This window comes from Rhinolophus sinicus, chromosome 17, assembly GCF_057876585.1.
Source record: "Rhinolophus sinicus isolate RSI-liver-muscle chromosome 17, RSI-T2T, whole genome shotgun sequence".
NCBI lineage: Eukaryota > Metazoa > Chordata > Mammalia > Chiroptera > Rhinolophidae > Rhinolophus > Rhinolophus sinicus.
The window spans coordinates 60,125,304-60,152,024 of record NC_142517.1 but is presented as its reverse complement, the minus strand read 5'-3'; the positions used below and the strand labels follow the sequence as shown (position 1 = coordinate 60,152,024).

At 44.9% G+C, this 26,721-nt stretch overlaps 1 protein-coding gene across 2 annotated transcripts in view; it reads right to left on the bottom strand.

The window, feature by feature from the left end:
• The window catches only part of ITGB5 (integrin subunit beta 5), a 117,826-nt gene that overhangs the window by 33,893 nt on the left and 57,212 nt on the right, over positions 1-26,721 (bottom strand). For both annotated transcript variants that reach the window (XM_019738981.3, XM_088794189.1), the window contains 4 exons: positions 23,845-24,006; positions 22,298-22,393; positions 20,466-20,555; positions 5,963-6,097 (listed from right to left, as the gene is read on the bottom strand). In XM_019738981.3, the coding sequence (XP_019594540.3) occupies positions 5,963-6,097; positions 20,466-20,555; positions 22,298-22,393; positions 23,845-24,006 (483 nt within the window). The remainder of the gene's footprint in view (positions 1-5,962; positions 6,098-20,465; positions 20,556-22,297; positions 22,394-23,844; positions 24,007-26,721) is intronic.

Below are 26,721 nucleotides of genomic sequence, written 5' to 3'. Positions count from 1 at the left end.
GGGCAGTTTTTAGGTAATAATGTGTACTTTTGGAGAACACTGAAAATACTTTTGTCTAAACGGTCTGCAGACCCCTATCACTTTGGGAACTTTATTACTTCTAAAAGTCCTGCCTTCAGATTCTGTGACACTGAGGGACACCCCAGGTTGGGGGCGGGGGTGTGTGAGACTGAGCAGGAGGCCAGACCCAGCTATCTGGCGCTAGTCCTGCTTGGCTGCAAGCCATGGCTCCAGGCAGCTTGACAACAGATACCCAGGAGTCAGCGTTAGCCAAAGGGCGTCACAGGGGATGCTGTTGGACACGTGATCTAAGGACGATGACCGGGATCCAGGGTCAGAGGACACTGGGAGAACCACGCCAGCTTCACACAGTAGGAGCTAGCCCAACCCCACCCATGTCTACGCGGGGGGTGGCTGGAAGCAAAGGGAGGGATTGACCAAAGCAAGTTCAGGACTAAGTTCCAAAGCCCTGAGGTACAGGTAGGCTCTCGAGGTAAGGAAACAAGATGGGGGAACTAAAACCTGCCTTGTGACAACACACACTAATAGTGCGAGGTGCCGAGCACCTATGTGAGCGAGGCACTGTGGAGGCATTTCCATGAGCATCTCACTGACATGCCCTAGAAGGAGGCATCCTCATGGACCAGAGAGAAAATGGCACTGGTCAGTTAGTGCTGGTCTCACAACTGGTGAGAGGTAGGGCTGAGCCTGGGCTCTCCTTGGCACATCTGGGTACAGTGGGAGAGGTGGCCTGGCTCACTGTGGGGACCCCAAAGGCGGTGGCTGGAGGCTTCTCCAAATCTTCCTGCCTTGGCTAGAGGTGATCTGAGCCTGCACATGGAGAGAGAGGAGTGCTCACCTGACTGAAGCCACCCATGGGGCCATCAAGAATGCAGAGGTGAACATCCCTCCCTTCTGAGACTTGGAGAGAAGCCGTGACTAGCTCCGTGTCCTACTTGCCATGGCTACCATTTTGCTGCACTTGTTAAATGAAAAGCCCTTGCTCCCAAACGTGTCTGTGGGTCAGAACTGGAATAAACTACAAAGGAGTAACCTGGACCAAGAATCAGGCATTTAATTACTGACAGACTGGGGGGAGTGACCACCTGTGGGCATCAGCTTCCCCCAGGAAAACTCGCCTGCAACAAGGGACAACGTAACAAAAGGGAGAATAAAATGTCCCAAGTCTTGCCAGTGCGTCCTGCTTGGGGCAAGTGGAGAGGTTAGGGGAGCCCCTGACTGGGCGCTGGCAGCTGATCACCCCGGATTTGCGAAGGCTCACACCCTATCTCGCCTGGCTAGAGGGAGCAACGAAGACCTGGCGTGTAAGCAGGTCCCGGTGGCCGTCCTCGGTCGTCGCTGTCCGGGCCCAGCAACCTGGCACTCAGCTGACCACCTGATGACCAGAGCATGGCTGTGTCTCTTTCAGCCACTGGGCCTCAGGTCCTGCTGAGGGCACAAGAAGGCTATAAAAAGCACTCAGAGAACAGCAAGTAAATCTGATTTTCGACCCCTCCTTTCAGAGTCCATTTCCCTGCGGGATCAGGAAAGAATCTGGGGAGTGGCAGGCAGCGGGAATGAGCTTCTCTCCCCTGAATACTGCGGCCTCCAACTGATACTGAGGGCTCCCCCATTCCCGGAGACTTTCCCTTCTCCCACTGAGATTCCAGAGGAAGGTCACGGACAGAGCAGCCCTGCCTCCCTTCCAGTCTGTTATTTAAACCTCATTGGGATGCGCCTGGTTCCCCAGCAGAGCTGCTGGCCTGATCCACCCTTTCAAAAGGGCCACCCGGCCCCCACCCCAAACCCACCAAACCCAGAACTGCGCTGATGCCAAGTCCACTAGGAGTGCAGTGAAACAAAGCATTGGGCACGGGCTACAAAGCCCCATAGGAGGGGACAGGAGCAGGGACGCCATGGGAAGCCGGGGACGGGCTCATTGGGTCCTTTGTACCAGGCGATGGGGCTTGCCACACAATCAGCTACTTGCATACTGATTTGTCAAAGCCGGTCCATGAGAAAACCCACTCGCAGGGCAGGGCCACTCAGTCAGCCCTGGTTGGTGTTGGGACCAGGGGAGGAAAATTAGGGAAAAATCTGAAATCACTGGAGAAAAGAACCTCATTGGATTTGGGGCTTTCAAGGTTTTCTTTATGTAATGTTTCTCTTTGAGGACAGACGTCCTTTCCCCTAACCCTCTACCACCTCTTCAGCGTCTTGCCTGGACAAGATCTCTTAACACAGAACAGAGAGGAGCCTCTGGTTGGAAGTGACCACAGACCTCTGCCTGCCCACCCTCACCCCTGCAGGAAACTTTATTTACAAGGAGGTGAGCCCTCCCTTGGCTGCCACTTTAACCTAGCTGTCCCGAGGCTGCCCCACACATGTCCTCATCCATAGGCCAGACCCCGAGACACCTGATGACATTATACTGTCTGCTTTCCTTAATCCCTCTGTCCAGGCGAGTCCCAAGGCCCTTCAGCTGTTCTCTATACCCCTGCCTAGCCCCTCGCCATTCCCTGACCCATCCATAGCCCTTGCAACTTGCGGCACTAAAGACTGGAACCTACCTGCCAGATAACAGCCAGCCACCTTAGCTTAGCTTTGCACACGTCCTACCAGTATGGCCTGCAGCCCAGCTCTAACCACCCTCCCCTCAGCCCCCAACTCACGCCTCTCAGCTGCTTCACGTTGGGAACAGGGCCTTGTTCTTTCCCAGGCTCACAGACTCACCTGCTGTGCCCACTCATGGGACCTGCCCACCCTTCCTTTCTGTGTCTGGAAAACTCCTACGCATGCTCTGACCCTCAACTCAAACAGCACCTCTGCAGTGCAGGGCCCCTCTTCCTTGGGGCTCCCGAAGCGTCATGCCCCGCGTCTATCACCACACCCGTCTGTCACCCTCCAGAGGGTTAACTCAGCTGCATGTTTATTTCTTCCACCAGATCTGTCCTTGGGACAAATACCAAGAGAGAAAATACCCACATACTCAGTAGCAAGCCTGCTTGCCAAAGCCCAACTGTAAACTCCTTAGGGAAAAACAGTTCAGCCTGAGAAGAGGAATAAAACTTTCCCTTCCTGGCCCAGGGTTAAGAAAAGCAGACTAGTCCCAGCTGGACATGTACCTCTCATTTAGCAAAAAGGGGGTTGAGGGAAAGTCCCCCAGTGCCACCCACCAGGGCCGGCTACGTGCGCATGTGCTTCTGCGTCACACAAGCCCTCCCTCAGCAGGGCCTGTGCTTCGTTTAATGCTCTGCTGTTGCCATCTTGAGATCCTTAATAACTCTGGAACAAAGACCCCACATTTCCATTTTGCACTGGGCCGTGCACATCAGTAGAGGTTCTTCCTCCCACTGCCTCTCGTGGCCTGGCATGGCCCTGTGAGCAGCAGCACGCCTAAGACAGGTGAGCGGCTGCTGCTCTCCGGCCTGCCCTCAGCCACAGAAAGTCAAAACCCCACAGCCCTCGCCGTGCAGCCTGGGGCACATGACCAAGCCCCTTGGACAGGAAGACAACATGAGAATGTGGAGAGGAGACCAGGAGCCAGCATGGAAGCTTGTTTCGGGGACCACTGCTGTTTCAATGGGGCCATGGCCCCTTGGATCCCAAGGATGGGGAGGACGGGGGTCGCAACTCGCCTTGTGGAAGAGATGTTGAGGGCATGTGGGAAAAGCAGCCTTCTTTCTTTACTGTTTCAAATGCTCTACAAATCATCCCAATACATCAGAGATTTTTCACTTTTGTGAACAACTGGCACTTATAATCATTTTCTGTCTTCTGGGCAATGTCTCTTTATCCTACGGTATCTCAGCAAAAAATGCAATCTGTATCCTAGAGTGTGTGTCTGCACATAAGTGGCAATGACACCACCTTTGGCTTCTTTGAAGCTTTTACTTCCAAAGTGCATGAGGTGTAAGCGAAAAACATAGGCTGTGCGCGGGCTCTCAACCACAGGTTGCCAGTTCGATTCCTCGACTCCCGCAAGGGATGGTGGGCAGTGTCCCCTGCAACTAAAGATTGAACATGGCACCTTGAGCTGATCTGCCGCTGAGCTCCTGGATGGCTCTGTTGGTTGGAGAGCATCCTCTCAACCACAAGGTTGCCGGTTCGACTCCTGCAAGGGATGGTGGGCTGCGCCCCTGCAACTAGCAATAGCGGCTGGACCTGGAGCTGAGCTGCGCCCTCCACAACTAAGATTGAAAGGACAACAACTTGACTTGGGGAAAGAAAAAAAATCCTGGAAGTACACACTGTTCCCCAATAAAGTCCTGTTCCCCTTCCCCAATAAAATATTTGGGGAAAAAAAAAAAAAAAGGAAAAAAAAGAAAACACAGGCTCTGGCCTCAGCAGTTTCAAATTTGATTCTGGTGCTTGGGGCTCACCAGCAGTGGGACTTGTGGCAACATAATGGAGCAACATAAATATACTACAAAACTGGACAAGTACTAAAAATAAAATTTTATAGGAAGTGTCTCTAATGAGATGAGGCTTTCCTCACCCAAATAGTTCATGTATATGTAAAATAATGTCACTTATCACTACATAAGATAAGGACCAGCATCAATTCTATTCCTACTTTCTATTTGTGTAGATTAAAGCACTCCCTCCCAAAAAACTTACTCACATAAATAGAAAGATGGGACTAGAAGTTTTGTTATAGCAACATCGTCGTTTCCCATGAGTGCCTTCTCAGTGAAATGCCAACGTCATCATTTTAATGATATTGACAACTTGATTAGGTCCCTCTTCTCACCCCACCCCCACCTTTTATTTAAACAAAGAAACTTGGGGAAAAACTGTCTTAGAAGAAGGTTTGTTACCCAGTCATTAGTCCTTCACTTTCTCAACATCGATACCATATTTTGAATTGTCTCTTTGGCGGGGCAAAGCACCACAGTAATATTTAGGAAGAGTGAGATGTACTCGTATGCTTGTGTGTCGCAAAGTGGGCGAAGGGCAGTCGTGAAAGGGAAGGGAGGAGAGGATCCCGTATGGAATTTGAGAAAACCCCAGGAGACTGAGGTGTAACCAGCTGTGCAGTTATACCTGCGTCTTTTTTAGCGGTTTCCCTGGGGTCCCGGTTATAAGTCTGCTTATATCCACCTTGTCCATTGTTAGTGTTTCAGAACGTATCGTCAGCTATTTTTAAGGTCCCCGTACTTTTTCTGGTTCCAGTCCGATTTTTTTAGTGGAAGAGAACTTCCCCCTCACTGCCTTTCTATTTTCTGAGCAATGAAACTGTCAAAAAGCAAAGAATGGATCTTGTGATCTGCTTTGGCAGCAGGAACCTCCCAAAGATGTGCGGCTAGCTCTCCATCACCACTCTGCCTGCCTGTGTGCCAGTATTTCATCTGTGTTCTCATCACCCGTATGTCCTCCTCTCCCAAGTCACTCGTTTGGCACACAGGTACACGTAAGAGGTTTCTTCCCCATCATTTAATTATATCCTCTGGTCCATGCAAGGCATCTATGCCCTTCACTGCTGTAGTTATCCATTTCGTCTCATCAAATAGAATAAGTGGATGGATTTCTTCCTAGTTTACAGAAGGGAAAGGTGAAGGTCGGATTATCTGAGGGACAGAGCAAGCTGTAGAAAGCCAGGAATGAAGGCCAGGTCTCTTAGATTCCTGACCATACTCTCCCACCTGATTTCATCCCTGTCAAGTGAAGATAATAATGGTTTAAAACCCCAAGGGCACAGTGCCAACTTGAGGAAGCCTTCGGGAGCCATGAATGCACTGACGGCTGTCTACTGATTGGGGTTTTTAAACAAGCCCATTGGGCACCTTGAAGACACAACACAGAGCAGGCTTGGGGAAGTCCCCCAGGCTGCTGAGCTGGAAGACAGACTAGGAACTCCTAAAGGACTCTAAGAAGTTATGAAAATTATCAGAAACCAAACAAGAGTGACCAATGCTAACACAAGCATCATATAAACAATGGGGGGAGGGGGAGAACTTACCGTGTCTCCAATCTTCAGGCCCTCACACTTCCTCTGACCAGGGTAGGATACACCATCCTGGCAGGTGGCAGTGAAGAAGAGGTTAAGATCGTCAGGCTGATCCCAGACCGACAGCTCCACCTTAGACCGGATGCTCTAAACAGAGAAGATGAAGCCAGAACTGATTAGGATAGGCTGCCACCAAAACGCTGTCTACACTGGTTCTCTGATGCCCACACGGATTCCTCTCACTCAGGAGTCTCAGGAGTCGGATTTGCTGCTCCTCTTTCATCCCTTTCCTTCTCTCCATAGCCACACCCCCATCTTACTAAACCTGGCCTGAGGTCTCCCTCTGGGGGCTTGGAGACGTTGATAATGGTCCACCTGCCTTGTGATATTATTAGATAATATCTAAGGGGTGATGTCCTGTCTCATTTGCCTCTCCAGTCACCTCTCATCCCACCCTCCGCTTCAGACACGTAGCTCCTCAAATCTTGCCGTGTGCTCTCCAGGCTTTGGGCCTTTACACGTGCCTAGAATGTTCCTTGGCACAATGGCTCTTCCCGTCCCCTGGCTAGCTCCTTGTCATCCTTCAAAACCAATTCAGGCACTTTCCCTAGGAATCCACCCTATTGTTCTTCACACCCACACCCATCCCCCAGCAGATCAGGTCCATCTGAATGAGGCTGAACTACATTAGGAGAGAATAACATCTTTTGTGTGGATTATGTTCCCAAGACAGTGAATGAAACGAAAATCAAGCCAAAATTTCCCACGAGGATAGAATAAAAGACTGAAGACGCGAAGTGTAAGAAAGGGTGTGGAGCAAGCGGAGCCCTCACACGAAGTTGTAAATTGATGCAACGCTTGAGAAAACCGGTAGGCAGCAGCTAAAGCTTAGGCCAAGCTCAGACCTATCAACTCACCCAAGGATAATACGCAGCAGAGATGTGTACTGACCAGAAGACGTGCACAAGAATATTTATAGCACCACTGACTGTAAACAGCTATCCAAGTGCCTATCAACAAAATAGGTTTTATTTTATAATTGCGGTATGTTCACATAATACCATACAATCGTGAGAATGAATGGAATGTGACTACATGCCACGACACAGGTGAATCTCATAAATATAACACTGCCCAAAAGAAGCCAGGCACAAAAGGCACACCTACTGTGTGATTCTATTGATACGAAATTCAAAAACAGGAAAAACTAATGATTACCCTTAAGGGACAGTAACAGAAGAGGGCATGACAGGGACTTTTGGGTGCTAGTAATATATATATTTTTTTAACCTGGGTGCTGGATACTCAGTTTTTCTTTTTTTTAATATTATTAGTTTCATGTGTACAAAACAACATAATGATTAGATATCTATATCCCTCTCAAAGTCTATCCCCACCAAGTCTACTACCCATCTGACATACATAGCTACTATAATACCATTGGCTATATTCCCTGTGCTGTACTTTTATATCCTGTGACTATAATATATATATATATTAATTATAGTTGACATTCAATACTATTTTATATTAGTTTCAGGTGTACAGCACAGTAGTCATTTATATAATTTAAGAAGTGATCCCCCTGATAAGTCTAGTATCCATCTGACACCATATATAGTTTTTACAACATTATTGACTATATTCCCCATATTGTAATTCACATCCCCATGACTATTTTGTAACTACCAATTTGTATTTCATAATCCCTTCACCTTTCTCACCCATCCCTCCAACCCCTCTCCCATCTAGCAACCACCAATTTGGTCTCTGTATCTGAATCTATTTGTTGTTTTTTCATTTATTCAGTTCTTTAGATTCCACATATAAGTGAGATCATACGGTATTTATCTTTCTCTGTCTTATTTCACTTAGCATAATATCCTCTAGGCTCATCCATGTGGTTGCAAATGGTAAGATTTCATTCTTTTTTATGGCAGAGTAATTAATACTCCATTGTATACACGTACCACAATTTCTTTATCCAATCGTCTCCTGATGGGCATTTTAGTTCCTTCCATATTTTGGCTATTGTGAATAGCGCAGCAGTAAACATAGGGGTGCATATTTTTTTCAAATTAGTGTTTTGGATTTCTTTGGATAAATACTCAGGAGTGGAACTGCTGGGTCATATGGGTAGTTCTATTTTTAATTTCATACTGTTTTCCATAGTGGCTGTACCAATTTGCAATCCCCTCAACAGTGCACGAGTGTTCTCTTTTCTCCATATCTTCACCAACACTTGTTTGTTGATACATTGATGATAGCCTTTCTGACAGGTATGAGGTGGTATCCCATTGTGGTTTTTACTGGCATTACTCTGATGATTAGTGACGTTGAGTATCTTTTCAGATGTCTTTTGGCCATCTGTATGTCCTCTTTGGAGAAATGTCTATTTGTGTCCTCTGTCCATTTTTTAATTGGATTGTTTGTTTTTTTGGTGTTGAGCTGTATGAGTGTTTTTATATATATATATAAATTTTGGATATTAACCCCTTATCAGATGTATCATTGGCAAATATCTTCTCCCATTCGGTAGACTGTCTTTTTGTTTTGTTGATGGTTTCCTTTGCTGTGAAAAAAGCTTTTAGTTTTATGTAGTCTCACATGTTTATTTTTTCTTTTGTTTCCCTGGCACAAAGAGATACATCATTAAAAATATTACTAAGGCTAATGTCTGAGAATTTACTTTTGATATTTTCTTCCAAGAGTTTTTTGGCTTCAGGTCTTAACATTTAAGTCTTTAATACATTTTGAGTTTATTCTTGTATACAGTGTAAGGTGATCCATTTTCATTTTTTTGTATGTATCTCTCCAGTTTGCCCAGCACCATTTATAAAATAGACTGTCTTTATCCCACTGTAAATTCTTGCTTCCTTTGTCATAGATTAAATGACCATATAGGCATGGAATTATGTCTGGGCTCTCTATTCTGGTCCATTAATCTGTGTCTGTTTTTAGGTGAATACCATGCTGTTTTGATTACTATTGCCTTGTAGTATAATTTAATATCAGGTGGTATACCTCCAGCTTTGTTCTTATTTTTCAGGATTGCCAAGGTTATTTGGGGTCTTTGATGGTTCCATATAAATTTTAGGATTATTTGTTCTAGTTCTGTGAAAAATGCCATTGGTATTTTGACAGGGATTATATTAAATCTATATATTGCTTTGGGTAAGTATGGACATTTTAACTATATTAAGTCTTCCAATCCATGAGCATAGTGTATGGTTCCATTTATTTGTATCTTCTTTAATTTCTCTCTTTAATGTATAATTTTCTGAGCACAGATCTTTTAGTTCCTTGGTTAAACTTATTCCTAAGTATTTTTTTAATGCAATTGTAAATGGGGTTGTTTTCTTAATTTGTCTTTCTGATAATTTGTTATTGATGCATAAAAATGGAACCAATTTCTGAACATTAATTTTGTATCCTGCTACTTTACTAAATTAATTTATCAGTTCTAATAGTTTTTTGGTGGAATCTTTTTTGGGGTTCTCTATAATTAGTATCATGTCATCTGCAAATGATGACAGTTTTATTTCTTCCATTCCCATTTGGATGCATTTTATGTTTTTCTTGTCTCATTGCTGTGGCTAGGACTTCCAGTACTGTGTTGACTGAAAGTGGGCATCCTTGTCTTGCTCCCGATCTTAAGGAGAATGCGTTTAGCATTTCCCCATTGAGTATGATATTAGCTTTGGGTTTGTCATATATGGACTTTATTGTGTTGAGATATGTTCCCTCTATTCCCACTTTGCTGAGAGTTTTTATCATTAATGGGTGCCAGATTTTGTCAAATGCTTTTTCTGCATCTCTTGATATGACCATATGATTTTTATTTTTCATTTTGTTTATGTGGTGTATCACATTAATTGATTTGTGGCTATTGAACCAACCTTGTATACCAGAAGTGAATCCCACATGATCATGGTATATGTTCTTTTTAATGTATTGATGAATTCGGTTTGCTAATATTTTGTTGAGCATTTTTGCATCTGCGTTCATTAGGGATACTGGCCTATAGTTTTCATTTTTTGTAATGTTTTTGTCTGATTTTGGAAGCAGGGTAATTGTGGTTTCATTAAATGAGGTTGGGAGTCTTCCCTCTTGAATTTTTTGGAATAGTTTGAGAAGAATAGGTGTTAATTCTTTTTTGAATGTATGGTAAAATTCACCTGTGAAGCCATCTAGTCCAGGACTTTTGTTTGTTGGGAGCTTATTGATTACTGATTCAATTTTGTTAGTCATAATTGGTCTGTTCGGATTTTCTGTTTCTTCTTGATTCAGCTTTGGAAGATTGTAAACTTCCAGGAATTTATCCATTTCTTCCAGATTGTCCAATTTGTTGGTATATAGTTGCTTGTAGTATTTTCTTAAATTCCGTTGTATTTCTGTGGTGTCAGTTGTCACTTCTGTTTCATTTCTGATTTTATTTATTTGGGTACTCTCTTTTTCTTAATGAGTTTGGTTAAAGGTTTGTCAATGTTGTTTATTTTTTCAAGAAACCTGCTCTTGGTTTCACTGATCTTTTGTATTTTTTTTAGCCTATATTTTGTTTATTTCTGCCCTGATCTTTATTATTTCCTTCTTTGTACTTTGGGCTTTGTTTGCTCTTCTTTTCCCAGTTCCTTCAGGTGTGAAGTTAGACTGTTTGAGATTAGCCTGCATTGCTATGAATTTCCTGCTTTGGACTGTTTTTGCTGTGTTCCATAGATTTGGGGTCATTGTATTTTCGTTTTCATTTGTCTCAAGGTATCTTCTGATTTCTTCCTTGATCCCACTGTTCACTTATTCATTATTTAGTAGCATGTTATTTAGCCTCCATTTGTTTGTGTGTTTTGGTTTTTTTCTTGTAAAATTTCTAGTTTCATGCCATTGTGGTCAGAGAAGATGCCTGATACAATTTCAATCTTAAATTTATTGAAACTTGTTTTGTGGTCTAATATGTGGTCTATCTTGGAAAATGTTCCATGTGTACTTGAAAAAAATGCATATTCTACTGCTTCAGGGTGAAATGCTCTAAAAATATCAATTAAATCCATCTGGTCTAGTGTCATTTAAGACCACTGTTTCTGTGTTGATTTTCTATCTGGAAGATCTGCCCATTGGTGTCAGTGGGTTGTTCAAGTTTCCTAATATGATTGAATTACTGTTGATCTCTGCCTTTATGTCAGTCAATATTTGTTTTATATATTTAGGTGCTCCTATGTTGGGTGCATAAAGATTTACTAGGGTTATGTCCTCTTGTTGGATTGATCCCTTTATTATTATGCAATGTCCTTCTTTGTCTTTTATTATAGTCTTCGTTTCAAAGTCTATTTTATCCAATATAAGTATTGCTACTCCAGTTATTTTGTTTCCCTTTGCATGAAATATTTTTCCATCCCTTTACTTTCAATCTATGTGTGTCTTTTGATCTGAAGTGGGTCTCTTGTACACAGCATATGCATGCGTCTTGTTTTCTTATTCATTCATCTACCCTATGTTTTCTGATTGGAGTATTTAATACATTTACATTTAAAGTGATTGTTGATAGGTACATACTTATTGCCATTTTATAATGCATATTTTTGATCGTCATTTGTTTTCTTCTTTCTTCTGCTTAAAGAAGTCCCTTTAACATTTCTTGTAATTCTGGCATCTTGTAATTCTGGCAATTCAGCTTTTTCTTGTCTGGAAAGCTCTATCTCTCCTTCAATTTTTTAATGATAGCCTTGCTGGGTAGAGTAGTCTTAGTTGTAGGCCCTTGTTTTTCATCACTTTGAATATTTCCTGCCACCCCCTGCTGGCCTGCAAAGTTTTGTTGGGAAATCAGCTGATGGTCTTATGGGAGGTCTCCTGTTAATAACTAGTTGTCTTTATTTTGCTGCTTTTAGGATTCTTTGTCTTTAACCTTTGCCATTCTAATTATAATGTGCCTTGGTGTGGGCCTGTTTGGGTTCATCTTTTCTGGGAATCTCTGTATTTCCTGGGCTTGTATGTCTATTTTCTTTGCAAGATTAGGAAAGTTTTCAGTCACTATTTCTTCAATAGGTTCTCAATCCCTTGCTTTCTCTCATCTCCTTTTGGTACCCCTATGATACGAATGTCGTTATACTTGATGTTGTCCCAGAGATCTCTTAAATTATCCTCATTTTTTGGATTCTTTTTTCTTCTTGTTCTGATTGGGTGCTTTCTGCTACCTTGTCTTCTAAATCATTGAGTCGATCCTTTGCTTCATCTTATCTGCTCGATTCCTTCTGGTGTAGTCTTCATTTCAGTTATTGTATTCTTTGCTTCTGACTGGTTCTTTTTAATGATTCCTATGTCCTTCTTTATGCTTACTATCTCTCTTTGAAATTCTCACTAAGCTTCTTAAACATTATTATAATCAGTGTTTTGAACTCTGTCTCTGGTAGGTTAGTTGCCTCCATTTCATTTAGTTCTATTTCTTGAGGTTTCTCCTGTTCTTTTATTTGGGATATGTTCCTGTGTTTCCTCATTCTGGCTGCCTCTCTGTGTTTGCTTCTATCTATTAGGTAGGTCTCCTATGTCTGTAACTCTTTGCTGGGTGTCTTATGCAGTAGGTATCCTATCTGGTCCAGTTGCACAGTCTCCTTGATCACCTGTTGTGTTCCAGGAGTGTCCCTTATGTTCTCCTATTATAGTTGAGCCTTGATTACTTTTGGCACAACAGTAGGTAGGATTGACTCCCAAGCTGACTGACTGTGAGGAATGTCTATACCCACAATGTATGAGCTGCTGTGTGGGGGCTTCACCCTGGCAGGCTCTTGTGCTTATTGAGACCGCCCTTTGCGTGTGCCACTTGTGAGGCTAGCCAGGTAGTGCTCTGGTGTAGTCTAAGTCTGGCCTCTGGGTGTGCTGTTTCTGGTGTCTCTTGAAAGGGGCCCCCATGCGGGCCAATTTAAGCTTTGCCTGTAATTGGCCTGGAGCTACCTGGTAGGAGCTACAAATATATATGTGGTTGGTTGCTCCCTGTCCTGGACCTGGAAACATGTGGGGGTGGCCTCACTGTGAATCGAGGCCAGCTGCCACCAGTATTGGGCCTGGGGAAGCTTAGCAAAAGGCCCAAGGCCCCCTTGCCAGCTGCCCATAAGGCTCAGCTGTTGAAAGAGCCTCTTTAGGTGCATGGACCAGGCTAGTTGAGCCAGTGTTGAGAGTGCCTCTGGTGATGCAGCAGTAGTTGGGTGGGGTGGGGTCCAAGGGAGTCATGTGGCCTGGTGGTTTTTACAAGGTTAATGCAGATTCAGTGCTTGTGCCCAGTGCCTGGTCTATGACCGCTTCACAAAATATCCTGAGAACACCGCAGCCATCCATTGTTTGCCTCAGGCCCACAGTTCACCAACAGCCACCTAAGAGAGGCTGCGGTCCAGGTAGTGGCTCACTGCCCACCCTCAAAAGTTCCCTGGGCCACTGCGGGCCACGTGCTGCTGTAAAAGGCTTCCACAATTTGTGGGGTGGGGCCGGTGCCTGGGAACCAGGAGTGCCTCCAGCAATGTAGTATAGTACCCAGGGTGTCACCAAGGTGGTGCACACATGTGAATTTTATCAGACCAATGCAGACTCAGATTTGGTCCTTTGGGGGACGATCAATACAGAATAAATGGCATCCTCCTACAGGCTACACATGAAGCAGGCTCCACACAGGGAAAATGGCTCCTGTCCCTCCAGCCTCACCCCTCAGTCCTTCCCAGTGTGTCTCTGGCACCTCTTGAGTTGCCGCCCCTCCACCAGAGACCAGGTGAGTGTTTCCAAGCAAGTGAGTCTATGTACAGACACTTTAAAGGGGCATCTACGTTTCCAGCCACCTTCCATCTCACTGAGACAAATAGATTTTCACTGCCAGATGTTGTGGGAACTCTTCTTCCTGGCACAGGACTCCTGGGCTGGGGACCCCTCCCTCTTTTGGAGGGACCATTGCCACCAAGATGTCCCTCCTAGTGTTCAACCACTATCTGTGGGTTTGTGGTCAGCCCATTTCATGTCTCCGCCCCTTCTACCAATCTCAATGTGGCTTCTTCTTTATATCCTTAGTTATAGAGATTCTGTTCAGCTAGTCTTCAGATGATTCTCGAGGTTGATTGTTCTATAATTTAGTTGTCATTTTGGTGTAGCATTTATCTAACCTACCATCTTAGACCTTCTCTCCAGCAGGAGAATCTGTATTTAGATTGTGAACAGTTTGTACAATTTTCTATATGTCTGTTAGTTTAAAAACCGTCATTGAATATCTCTCAAGTTGATGTACTCTGGAGACTGAGGGCAAATAAAGCAATTAGCTTTAGGGGCCATTAGTATTAGTATTTAGGGGCAAGTAATTAGTATTTAGGAGCCATATCTTACAACAAAAGAAAATCGTACACTAACTACACTCAGTGTAGCAGGATGTATGCAGTCCGAGAGACACATAGACACGTGGAACCCAAGATTAACTGATGGCCCATCTGACTCTCCTCTTCCTTCTCACTCTCAGGTTCACTCCAGGGAACACGACATTGAACAGAACTGCAGGCAGAATTGCTTGTTACTCTCATGGGGTGTCTTTTCTTTTTTTCTTTTAAATTTTTTTGCTGAGCATATAGTATTAAACTTGTATAAGTTAAATATGCAGTTTTCTCAACAAATTAACAGCTGGTTAAAAATGTTCTCTGCAAAAAATAGTCTCTTCCTTTGCAACAAATTGCATAAGTGCTTCTATAATTCTAAAAATACTTTCTCTCTTAAATCCATTTCCTCCTAAGTGCCAGCCAGCCTCAACTGGCAATGGGTTTCGAGAGCACCACTCCATGCACATGGCACCCTCCTGCTGGATGTGACTAGTTATTTACAAAACTGTTTTTCCCATTGAGTTGTGAATTCCAAGGGCTATATTCTATTTCTCTCTAGGACTGAGCACAACTTTCTGTTGAATAGATGGAAGAAAGGATAGATAGTTTAACAGCAGCTAAAGGGCTCAGGCCTAGTGGAAGAAACTTAAATGAAGTGATTTTTGAAAGTGAGCTAATTTTTTTAGATGTGTAATTGTGAATAGCTACGAGGATGAGGCAAAACAGTATGTCATAAAAGAGCTTGGTAGATTAGAGCCATGTAAAATGTTACTTGGGAATATTCACATGAAATATGAGCCTTGTGCTTCATGAACAGGATGCTGAGAGGAAGCATAAGCACTCCCCACGAAGACCTGCTGAGGCTGCCACCAGGAAGGTTAACGGAGAGTCTGGTAGAGGGGAAAAGCACTGGGGACTGGACTCCCATTCTATGCGTCAGTAACCATAATGGATGGGAACTGAATGCTATGTTCTACTGTGGCCATTAGACCCCAAAGCCTTGTGTTCTGATCTGAAGTTTGTATTCGTCTCACTCCCTACACAGTCTCTAAAATCAGAAACTCTAAAGATGTTAGAGGGGTAGGAACCATGGAGATTATTCGGTTCAAACCTCTCATTTTATGGAAGTAAGAACTGAGGCCAAAGAAAAGGCCTCATCCGGGGCCGTCCAGCTGCCACAGGCAGGACCAGAATCAGGACTTCTGATACCCCTGCAGTGCTGTCTGTAATCACCACCCCGACACTCACTTCTTTCTTTGAAAACCGGCTCTGATTTTGAAGACGGTGGATGGTCGGGCTATATTTTGCCTGTAAGGGTCAGTGTCCCCTACTAGACTATGAGCTCCCAGAGGGCAGGACTGAGTCCTGATTGCTGTTTTATTCCCAAGGTCTAGCATGATGCCTGCCACACATGAGGACAGTAGTATACATTTGTTGAGTGAATGAATGAAGGAGTAAATGAATGAATAGGAAACAAGATATAACAGAAGATCAAAGCCATAGGCAATGCAATTCTTTCACATGAAGACTCATATGTGATTCCCGAAATTCAATTAACTCCTACCAGATTTGCCCCTTTCGATGAGTCCTCACTCCTCATCCTCAGACAAGGAGACAATGTCAAGAATGTCAAAAGTTTAAAGGCTATTAACAGTTAGGCGAGGTCACATCTGCAATTGCTTTAAGTCAGGCCAGCTGTGGTGTGGGTGGGAGCAGACTTTATGGCAACAACAAAAAGAGAAACATGTGCTCAGCTAGAAGAAACATATACCATGGCCTCTGATGTCACCCTCCACATGCAACTCTGGTGGTTTCCAGCTCATTCTGTTCTTTCCCACTCTGAAAAGAGGCCCGCTGATTACTCTGTTAGCTCTACCTCCCCTTTCTCAATGTGATGTGATGCTGGAGTTCTGTGTGTGTGCAGCCAGGGCCCTCTGTCTCAGCGCTGGAAGGGACCCTCTCACCAGCACCAACTATACAGCAAAGCTCCACATGACTGAACGCCCTTGGAGGACTTGGTGATCTCTCACAATGAAGAATTTGGCAAAGCAAGAATACATTTATAAATCAAAGCCCAGACTTAAAGATTTCTCACTATGAAAGTTGCATATGACAGACTCAATTCTACAAGACATTAAATTAAACATACCCTTTCCATTTTGCTCCCTCCTCAGCTTAGCTAAATACCACAGCCATTTCATCTGTTACATATGTTCCAACCAAAATCTTTTCAGACTGTCCCCACAGATGGTTTGCCAGCACTCTCGGGGGGAGGTAAAAGTCAACACCCACACTTAAGTCATGTGTTGCATGACTCATTTGAATTCCACCACAAGCCACTGAGATGGTAAGGTGACATAGAGGAATGCAAACAGTCTGGTTAGAGCTGTACATGGACCCTGGCCAGGCAGAGGAGCACGTGAAAGGGTAGCCAGAGCAAACTGGATCCTTTACTGTGGTCCAAAGGCTGCTCACTCACGCACACACCCCACACACCGCACCAGAGGCCGAAATCCAGGAGAAGTATTAGGGGCTGAAGTCCAGCCGTGGACCTTCCCATTTGCCAGAAATGCTGGCAGCTAGGGAACAGGCACTAATCAGCATTAAGTCCCAACATGGCTTCCACCAGCCAGGCTTCGCTCCAAACACCTTGCCATTTCACATTTCTGTATATAGTTCTTTAAAATGTCCAATGAAGGGAGGGGCGGCAGTAGGCAATTACCAAGGGTCCCACATTTTTGGAGCGATGGGCATGTTCAATATCTTGATGGTGATGATGATTTCACAGGTGTGTATATGTGTAAAACGTATCCGATTGTACTTTAAATCTGTTCGGTTTTGTATGTTAATCATCTCTCAATAAAGCTGTTTTAAAATTTTTCCACTAAATCTGAACAGTCACTGTTGACAGTATTCCAGAATCGCCCATTTTTAAAAAGTCAAGTTTCAAATTCATTCATAAGTTGTATGGCTCGTTTCCTAACACGTTCTGTTACAGGAACCAGTTTAACTCACAGTCAAGTTACAGTGCCAGATTCCCACAATTCTGCAGGGGATCCATCCCAGGCTCCAAATGCAGCTCCCACCTGGAAAAGGTCGTTTTCTCTGCTCATCCCATCCCGACTCCTCAGCAGCAGAGCGGGCTCTCCACTTCTCCCCTGACCTACCTCCGCCTACCACACAGAGAACATGGTTCCCCAGGTGCCTGGATTTCCATTAATAAAATGAATTTATTTATCATGAACCCTGCTCAGGGCCTATGCAATGTATCTCAGAGAAGGAACACCACTAAGCATTTATGTGATTCCCATCCAGGGAACGAACAATGATGCCTCGTGCTCCTTGGTCTTCAGCAGCCCCACCCCCACCCCCACACACACACAAGTGTGGACATGCAGAACCACTTAGTCACACAATGCTGACCGAGCAAACTGTTCTTTTCATTTCTGGCAAACACCATCCAGTCAGTTCTATGAAACTGTGTGTCATTAGGCCCTCCTTTATTAAAGCCATGAGGAGCAGAGGGCCTGTAACTTTATCAGGAAAAGCTCTGGGGAGAGCCCCAGAAGTCTGTCAGCCATCCAGAGGGGTCTGGACTGAGGAGCTAGCGGACTGAGGATGGAAATGCTGGGAGGTGGCTCTTCCCCAGAAACTCAGGAGAACATCCTCACCCTACCCCAGAGACTGAGAGGCAGTTGCTCTTTAGCCATTGCTCCCTCAAAAGGGGCCCGGCTCAGCAGGAGGCAAGCTGAGGTCACCTCACCAGATCTAGCAATAGGCCCCCTCCTGACCCAGACTCCAGGGCCCCGAGAGGGACAGGGAGAGCTGCACAGGCCAGGTTCCAGCTCTCACTTTGACTTCTTTAGTTCAGTGTCCAGAGCTCGCAGCCAAGAGGTTTACAGCACAGTACTCGGAACGAGGACAACACTCGGCAAGGCCAGGCCCCCTCCCTCGCACGCACGCTCTCTTCTCACTCTTTCAGTGTTACATTTCCACTCACTGTGGAAATCTGAAAACTGCTAAGTGTAAAGTTAACTTGGAAACCCCGTCTTACTGGGTTCTGAGTTCTGGGTTCTGAGGTGACCCCTGGATCCGGCAAAGATTTAGAGATCAGAGATCAGAAAAGAGGATGTTGGAATGTAGGGCGTGGGGTAGGAGAGGAGAAGGAAGTCTTTAGTTTCTCTTAACAGGGAGCTCAGGAGTGAGGTGGAATCGGAGAATTTGTGAAGAAGAGGACCCATAACGATAACAGAAAGTGGGGGCAGGGAGCCAGGAGGAGGGAGGGGAAGCTAGTCACAAATCCTCACTGCCCCTCAACTCACAGCAAAGCTCCAGGAGACCTAGGGAGGGCTGGCCACACCCCCAAGTTCCCGGGTTCCCCCCAGAAGTAAGGGTATTATCTACAGCTGCTAGTCTAGCTGAGCAGTACTTTGTCCAAAAAAGTGCTCCAGCAGTAGGTGACAAAGTCAACACTGGAAAAGGCAAAGTTCCGTATCCTCACCTGTAAATCGGTCATGGCTGGAAACATAAGATGGCTTCTCTCACACACACGTGATGCCACAGTGGTTCACTAGGTTCCCAGCGTAGCTCACAGAAATCCGTTTTACAGAAGTTTAGGACTAATAGTGCTACTTCCACTGGACTTACTCTGTGTATAACTTTGTTTTACCAGGAAGATACACTCTGAATTCTGCTTTGGGCATTACCTGGTCCTATAAGGGGCTGTGTGGGCAGTGGAAGCTATAATCGTCCTGGGGCTTAGCTGAGGGTACATACTTCCCTGCATAAGAAACTGTGCTTGCATTTTCCTGAAAAAAAGTAGGTCTGACTCAAGTATTATTCCTTGAGTATTAGGAACTGAAGGGAAGGAAAGTAGGAAGAAGAAAGGTTTGGGAATCACAGACAATTGGCTTGGGATATGGAAGTGACTCCTAAACTACATCTGTAAATGCGGCACTTATCACGAGGTCTGACAATTAAGTTCGTGAACTCATCCTAGAAAAAGTGCTCCAAACCTCATTGTTGAATATCACTAGGTCACCTTCGAAGTACTCCCCTTGGGAAGCTATGCACCAGTGCCAGGACCTAGTCCACCCTTCAAAGTAATTTTGGAACTTTTTCTGGAATGGCCATCGGAGCTGTCATCATATTACCCTTGATGTCCTGAATGTCATCAAAATGTCTTCCTTTCAATATTTCCTTTATCTTCGGGTAAAGAAAGAAGTCATTGGGGGCCAGATCAGGTGAGTAGGGAGGGTGTTCCAATACAGTTATTTGCTTACTGGCTAAAAACTCCCTCACAGACAATTCCGTGTGAGCTGGTGCATTGTTGTGATGCAAGAGCCATGAATTGTTGGCAAAAAGTTCAGGTCATCTAACTTGATCACGCAGCTTTTTCAGCACTTCCAAATAGTAAACTTGGTTAACTGTTTATCCAGTTGGTACAAATTCATAATGAATAATCCTTCTGATATCAAAAACGGTTAGCAACAGCGTTACAACAAGTTCGCGAACTTAATTGTCAGACCTTCGTATATAGCAGAGTTAAGGTAAACTGGTGAGTTACAGTAGCACAAAATTTAATAGGCCCACTCAGGCTCCCTCTGTAAGGACCTGATTATGATCAGATCCTAATGTGTGGTCAAAAGACCTGCTGTTGATTCTTCTCGGACTCTTCTATCCCATTTTATCTGCAGCTCTACGAGGAGCTCCTTGAGCTTGAGGAATTTCAACGGCCCTGCCCATGGTTAGGCAACCTCAGTATGCATGCTTCTCACCTCTCACCACAGGGAACACAGTGGCAGGATCATCTAGGCAACTGGATGGGTGGAGAGCACCTGTACCCACCCAAGTGAGGTAGCCAACAGGTCCTGGGTTATCACGTAGTCAGAACTCAAGCACAGCCAGGGGCCGCCGGCCTGAGTCTGATTGAGCCATTCACAGCTCACAGGGACCAGCTTATGATGAGAGTCTAGTTGGCGGAGGTGAGGGGAGAGGGATGCATCAAGCAGGGTGGGCTTCTCCACCCCGAACCTGAATGAGAAGAAGGTGCCAGGAGACAGGAAGCAGAGCCAAGCATGCCAGCATGGTGTGCTGCCCACCTGAGTCTACATCAGCTCCTGAAGCCTCACTGGGAGAGAATGGGGGTGGGGATGGGAGTGCGGGGGAAGGAACTGATGACTTACATTGTAGGCATTGATAATCAGTTGAATAATATTTTTGGAGTCTCCATGTAAAATCTCCACTGTTGTTCCAGGTATCAAGGCTGTAAAATTCTTGACAAAAAAAAAAAAAGAAAAGAAATAAGCCCATTTGCCCTTCCACACCATCAGAGAGTGAACACTGCTGTACTGAGCTAGAACTGTGAGGGGCCCCCAGCCCCAACCAGCCTGTCACTCTCTCACAATGTAAACTGAAGAGGATGCCACAAGGAAAGGCGAGAAGCACCAGCACAGGGGAAGAGGTGTTGCAGTAGGCTGTGGAAATCTATTCTCGAAGGTCTCGATCTGTTGCTACCGTAGAAAGTCATGATCCTTCTTGGAGACCCCTCCCCTCTGGCATGAAACGGACAACTCTCTGAAAGGCCATCCTCCAAGCCCATATTTCCTATCATATTTCCTGCCATCTCTCCCCTAGTCTACATAGGTATTCCCAGGTTCAGCTCAAGGATGCCCTCAATCTGTTCAGAAGGAGTGAAAGGAGAGATTTTCCAAAGGGCTCACATATAGCCTCTTTTCCTAATAAGGAATGGAGACATGAATGGTGCCTTCCCAAGGTCCTCTGGGTATCTCTGGATGAGGTCCTGCGACAAAGCAGGAGGCCTTAAAATTGTTGCCTTTCCTCTTTAATTTGTACTAACACCTGAGTGTGTCACTTACTAAAGTGATGGAAACAATCTAGAAGCACCCACTGCCCTCAGCCCACGTTGGACGCCTTCCTGAGCAAGGTTAGGAGCAAGGATGGCTTAAGCCAAGGTGGACCTCTTCCCTCCTGAAGCATCTGGAAGCACACGCAGTCCAGTCTGTGCAACTGATCCCTCTAAAATTGGTATTTGTAAACGGATGTGTTTTATCCTAGCTTCCACAAAACAAAAAAAGAAAAAGCAATCCTCTTCCCTCATTTTCATCTTATAAAATGGGTTCAGACTAAAAGAAGATACAGAGCTCAAGAAGATGTAAGTGGCATTTTATCAGTGATAGTCTCAGGCAGGAGCAATAGGAAAATACAATTAGACAAAGTTGCTGTGAGCGTATTTAAGAGCGGAACGGAGAAGGGACCAGGGCTGGCGGGAGTAGCCCAAGGATGTCAGAGGTGAGCTGGATTTTACATTTAGCTTGCTTGCACACTCCCTGAGCACCTCGGAGGAGACTCCTACTTCAAAATGTGACTTGCCTGTGAGTGTGGGAAAGAGCACTTTCACGAGGGGAGTTTATCATGATGGTCCGTGGGATGACCTGGAAATAGCCTCCTTTACACAGAACGGATTCCTACAGACTGCTCCGTTCACTCATGACACTCACTGTTATCTGCAAACGCCTATCCCAGGCTACCTCACTGGTCTCCTGTCCTCTGTGTGGGTAGGGCATAGAATCCCTGGAATACTGGAATTAGTGACAGAGCCTGCTTCAGTGCCTTCATTTTCTTTCTGTACAGTTTCATTTCATATTGTCCTTCCCTATTAGAATGTGTCCCTGGGTGATTCCATTTCATCATCTGAAAAGTGGAGGGAATTCGTATTACTTCCAAAGTTCTTCTCAGGATCAAATTAGAGGCCATATGTTAAATTCCTTGTAAAGATATGCACTGCTAGGTGAATGCTTAAGAGCTTCTGTAACACTAGTGTTTCCCACTAGATAAAGACAGGGCGCTATTCCACCCCTCCCTTTGCATCCCTCACCATATAAAGTAGGGCTGATAACATGCCTCACCTTACATTCTGATCTCCCATTCACCTTAGGGTCAGCATGGCCCCCAAATCAGGCCGCCAGCCTCCCTGCTTCCCTCCCTCCATGCTTACCTTGTAGAGCATATAATGGTTTTTCGTCACTGCAAAGATGAGGTTGATGTTGTTCTCTGCCAACTTCTCTCCAAGCAAGGCAAGGGATGGGTAGTCCTAGGGCCGGGCAAAAGTCAAGGATGTAACATTTCTAACAGGCTGAGACACTGCCCACCAGGCTCCAATACATACTCAGTAACTCATCACTTGCCATGAAAAAGCATCTTCCCCTTAAAGGCCCTTAATAACCAAGCCCCATGAGCAGCTCGTAACCATGTAGAGGGGACCCCGCAGGAAAGGACCCTCTGGCACTACCAGACTAGATGGACTCCTCCCACCCCTCCCAACCCAGAATGCAGAAGTGATGAGTGGAGGTTTCCCATACCTGGTCTGTGTCTCCATCCTCTCAGCAGGGATGGGGTACAGTGGGGAAGCCCCCAAAATAACAGCCACCACGTCCTACCATCTACTCTCAGTACCGGTTATCTTTCCTCTCTTCCCTAAGAGCTTTCCTCCCAGTCTCCTTCCCCATTTTACTTTTCCGATACCTAATGTGGGGCCTGCCAATGTCCCCCACAGGTCCTGCTTAGTCCTGCTCATGGCTCAGAATGGGCAGAAGAGGCTGTGGACCTCTGGACTAAAAGTTGGGCCCTGGCAGGGGAGGGAGCGCAAGTAGGGAGGGAAGAAGAAGGCTGAGAGGCAGTTGAACAAAGTCCTGAAGGATTTTAAAGGTTAATGATGGGCACAGGGATCCATATCAGTTCTACCGTTATCAGGTTCTATAGTTATGAGTGCTTTTTCCAGACTCCATTATTCTTGGATAACATGGAAGGCTTGGACACTGGCCACCTCTTGAAACTGGAGGAAAATGGCATGTCCAGCAAAGAAAATTAGTAAGAATTCCTCCCTCGCCAGATAACAGAATGAATTTGGGAAGGAAGAAGTTATAGATTTTTTTTTTTAATTGCATAGTAAGTGTGACAAGATCTTGGTAATTATTGGGTCTGGGTGATAGGAATGCAGGAGTTCATTTCACTGGTCTATTATCATATATATGTGTGAAATTTTGCGTAAGTTCTTTTATATGACATGGGTACAGTCAGACTGTTGGGAGTAGAAGGTACTTGGGGCTTCCCATTCCAAGCAGGATGCCTTCCACTGCGGACACTGACAACTCAGTGCCTCAGGGAGCCCATTTCTAGAAGCCAGGAACTTTTGTCTTTGTCTGTCATGTCCTATAACTTCGATCCCAGTTTTCATCTCTGTAAGAACACAGTTCTTGTCCTCCTATAATATCACTTCTCCCCTTGAGATTTATCCTGTCTCCCCAGGGTCACCCCTTCCCTCAGTGAAACACTCCCATTTAGGTACACAGTGGCAGACAGATGACCCAGCTGCAGAAATCCCTGAGAAATGTTCTAAGGCTTTCTGGAAGCCCAGCTGGAGAAGATGGAACAATGAAACCCAACCTCAAGAACGAATGGAAAGTTAGTGAGTAGAGGGCCAGACAGGTGAGACCTCAGACCACAGGCGGGGTCACAGGACTGCTTGGGGATCCCATCTCTCACCATCTGGTTGGACGCAGTATACTCGTTGGCCTCGTTCAGGTGGCACTGGCCATCGTGCGGCTGCACCAGGCCTCCCAGTTTCCCATCTAGTGCAATGTGGGGCACATCGTCCGTTGTGAAGACCAGTAAGTGCAGGGCGTCCTTTCGCCAGCCGATCTTCTCCTGAGGGATGGAAGTGTGATGGGTGCAAAGCCCTTCTGAGTGCTGCCCACGCCGGCCCAGGGCATCGGACAAAGCACTGGCTGACCTCCAAGGGTCATGATCTGAATCAGAGTCATTCCCCTGTGTGTATACCTGGGACCCTCATCAAACCACTGGGGAGGGATCCCACAGAGCTAGGAAGAGAAGCAACCTGGACTGGGGAACCCTATATGCAGACAGACAAATTTCCCAGGTTTGGTTCATATAGACCCAGGCACCTGGAACTCTCCCTCCAGCCCATCAAACTCCTCCCTGCTCCTTTCAGTTACATCTGAGGGTTGCTTCCCCTTCTAGCCTCACCTTCCCCAGAACAGCCTTTATCCTTCCCCAACCTCTCACAACACACTTAGACAAGCATGCTGGGTAAGTCAACATTTCAGTCCTCTAATTAGACTGAACCACTCAGAACGGAGTGCTCAAATGACCAATTGATGGATCTGTCTTTAGAGGATTTGGTGAAATCTGCCATCCATGCTGGTAGGTGTAAACTGCTCCACTCAATTAATTGAACCACTGTGGTGTTTAAGGTCAATCAGATTATCCCTTTACTCCCTTTAATACTTCACTACATGGAGTGTATCCACTCTTTAGTTGGAGGCACAGCTATATACAGCCTGTATCGCGAGGGAAGTCCTAAGTAGTCACTGTGGCCCCAGCACTATACATAAACATGTACAGTCATTATTATGAGCAGCTAGACCCTCAGCAACAAAACCTGAGATACGGTTGCTGTCTTACTAACAGTGAAAGGGCATCCCAAGGGCATCCCAAAATATATCGGTAGCAGGGTGAATATATGAAGGACTTCAACATTGCTGAGAGTTATCAACACATGCACACTTGATATTGAAATGGGAGACTCGGTTCCCGGACTTGACAAGTGAAAAGCTATCGCTGTTAAGGCAGATGAGGGGTTGAAGGTAACGTCCTCTCTTATCACCATAATGATGGATAAAACAGCCTTCGAGAACGTATAATGTTTTCTTCCTTGCTCCAAAAGCAGCATGTAAACAAAATTTTTTTAAAAATTGGAAGTCACAGAAAGTCAAAGTAAAAAGGGTTTGAAAAGAAGCCAGTGAGAACTGAAAGCCAGGAGGCCTACTGTGAGTAAGGAACTTAACCATTCGGGGAATCAGTTTCCTTGACTCTCCACATTTATTCAATGTACAATTACTGACCTCCTACTGTGTGCCAGACCCCATGGAAGGCACTAGGTCTACAAAAACAGCTTGCTCCAGACCTCAAAAAGCTTAGAGTCAAATGGAAACACAACTTTCGGTACATTATGATTAGCGTGCTAATGAAGACAGATACAATGTCAACGGAAACCGGGAGAGAAGGAGGAGGGAAAGACTCCCCAGGGCCGATGAAACTTAAACTGAGCTGAAAGGAAGCTAGAAGAGGAAATGAGGAGAGGGCAGAAGGAGGTGGGGAGGGCGGGTGTCCCAGGCACTAGCAAAGGCACAATGAAAAAGCCAGACACATTTTGGGACCTAGAGTAAGAAACCTAGAAGGTCCCTTACAGTAATGAAATTCTAAACCATGATATAACTAAGTTATGGCGTTAGGAGTCAAGAGACAGTGGTTCCCACTGGTGGGAGAGTTGGGGCGGGGGTAAGGGGGTGTCATAACTGGAAGAGCTCACAGGATGCTTCTGGATTGTCGGTAATGTTCTCTTTCTTGACCTGGTATTTCTACCTTGTGAAAATGTATCAAGATGCATTCTACGCATAGCTTTCAGTATGTATATTATACTTTCATAAAGAGTTTAAACCTTTAAGTAAATAAAGCAATGATTATAAGCCATGGAGTGGAAGGGAGGGGGTAAGATCCTTGGGAGATAAAGCCTAATCAAGAGAATGTAAACCAGCAGGGATTTTTGCAGGAAAAATGTGGCTTTGTTATCCAGAAGGGCACACAATGTGCTAAACACCCTAACGAGAAAGTAGAAGACCAACCTTTCATTTGACAAGGTATATTAAGAACCTTAAAAAAAATCAGAGAGATCTGAAATAAATAAATGGACAGAGAGGTCGTTTTCATGGATTGGAACAGTCAATGTTGCTGAGATGTTATTTCTCCCCAGAGTGATCTACAGATTTGACACAAACCCAATCAAAAGCCCAGAAGACCTTTTTGAGAAAAGGTCTCAAGCTGATTCTAAAATTTACATGGAAAGGTAAACAATGGAGACTAGCCAAACAATTTTGAAAAAGAACAATAAAGTTGGGGGACTCATTATCTAAGATCAAGGCTTCTTATAAAGCTACAGTAATCGAGATGGTGTGGTCTTAACAAAAGGATAGATACCTAGACCAGTGGAACAGGGTATAGAGACCAGAAACAGACCCACGCATATATCGTCAATTCAACAGAGGATAGTGGATCAATTAGACATCTACAAGCAAAAAAAAGTTCAACTCATACATCTCACTAAATATGAAAATTTACTCCAAGTAGATCACAGACCTAAAACTTAAAACTTATGAAGAAAAACGGAGAAAACCTTTGAGACCTTGTATAGGCAAAGATTTCTCAGATAAGATAATTCATAGGATTAAAAAAAAATTGATGAATTGGACTTCATCAGAATTAGAAACAGCTGCTCTTTGAAAGATACCATTAAGAAAAAGAAATGACAAGGTACATATTGGGAGAAAATATTTGCGAAAACTA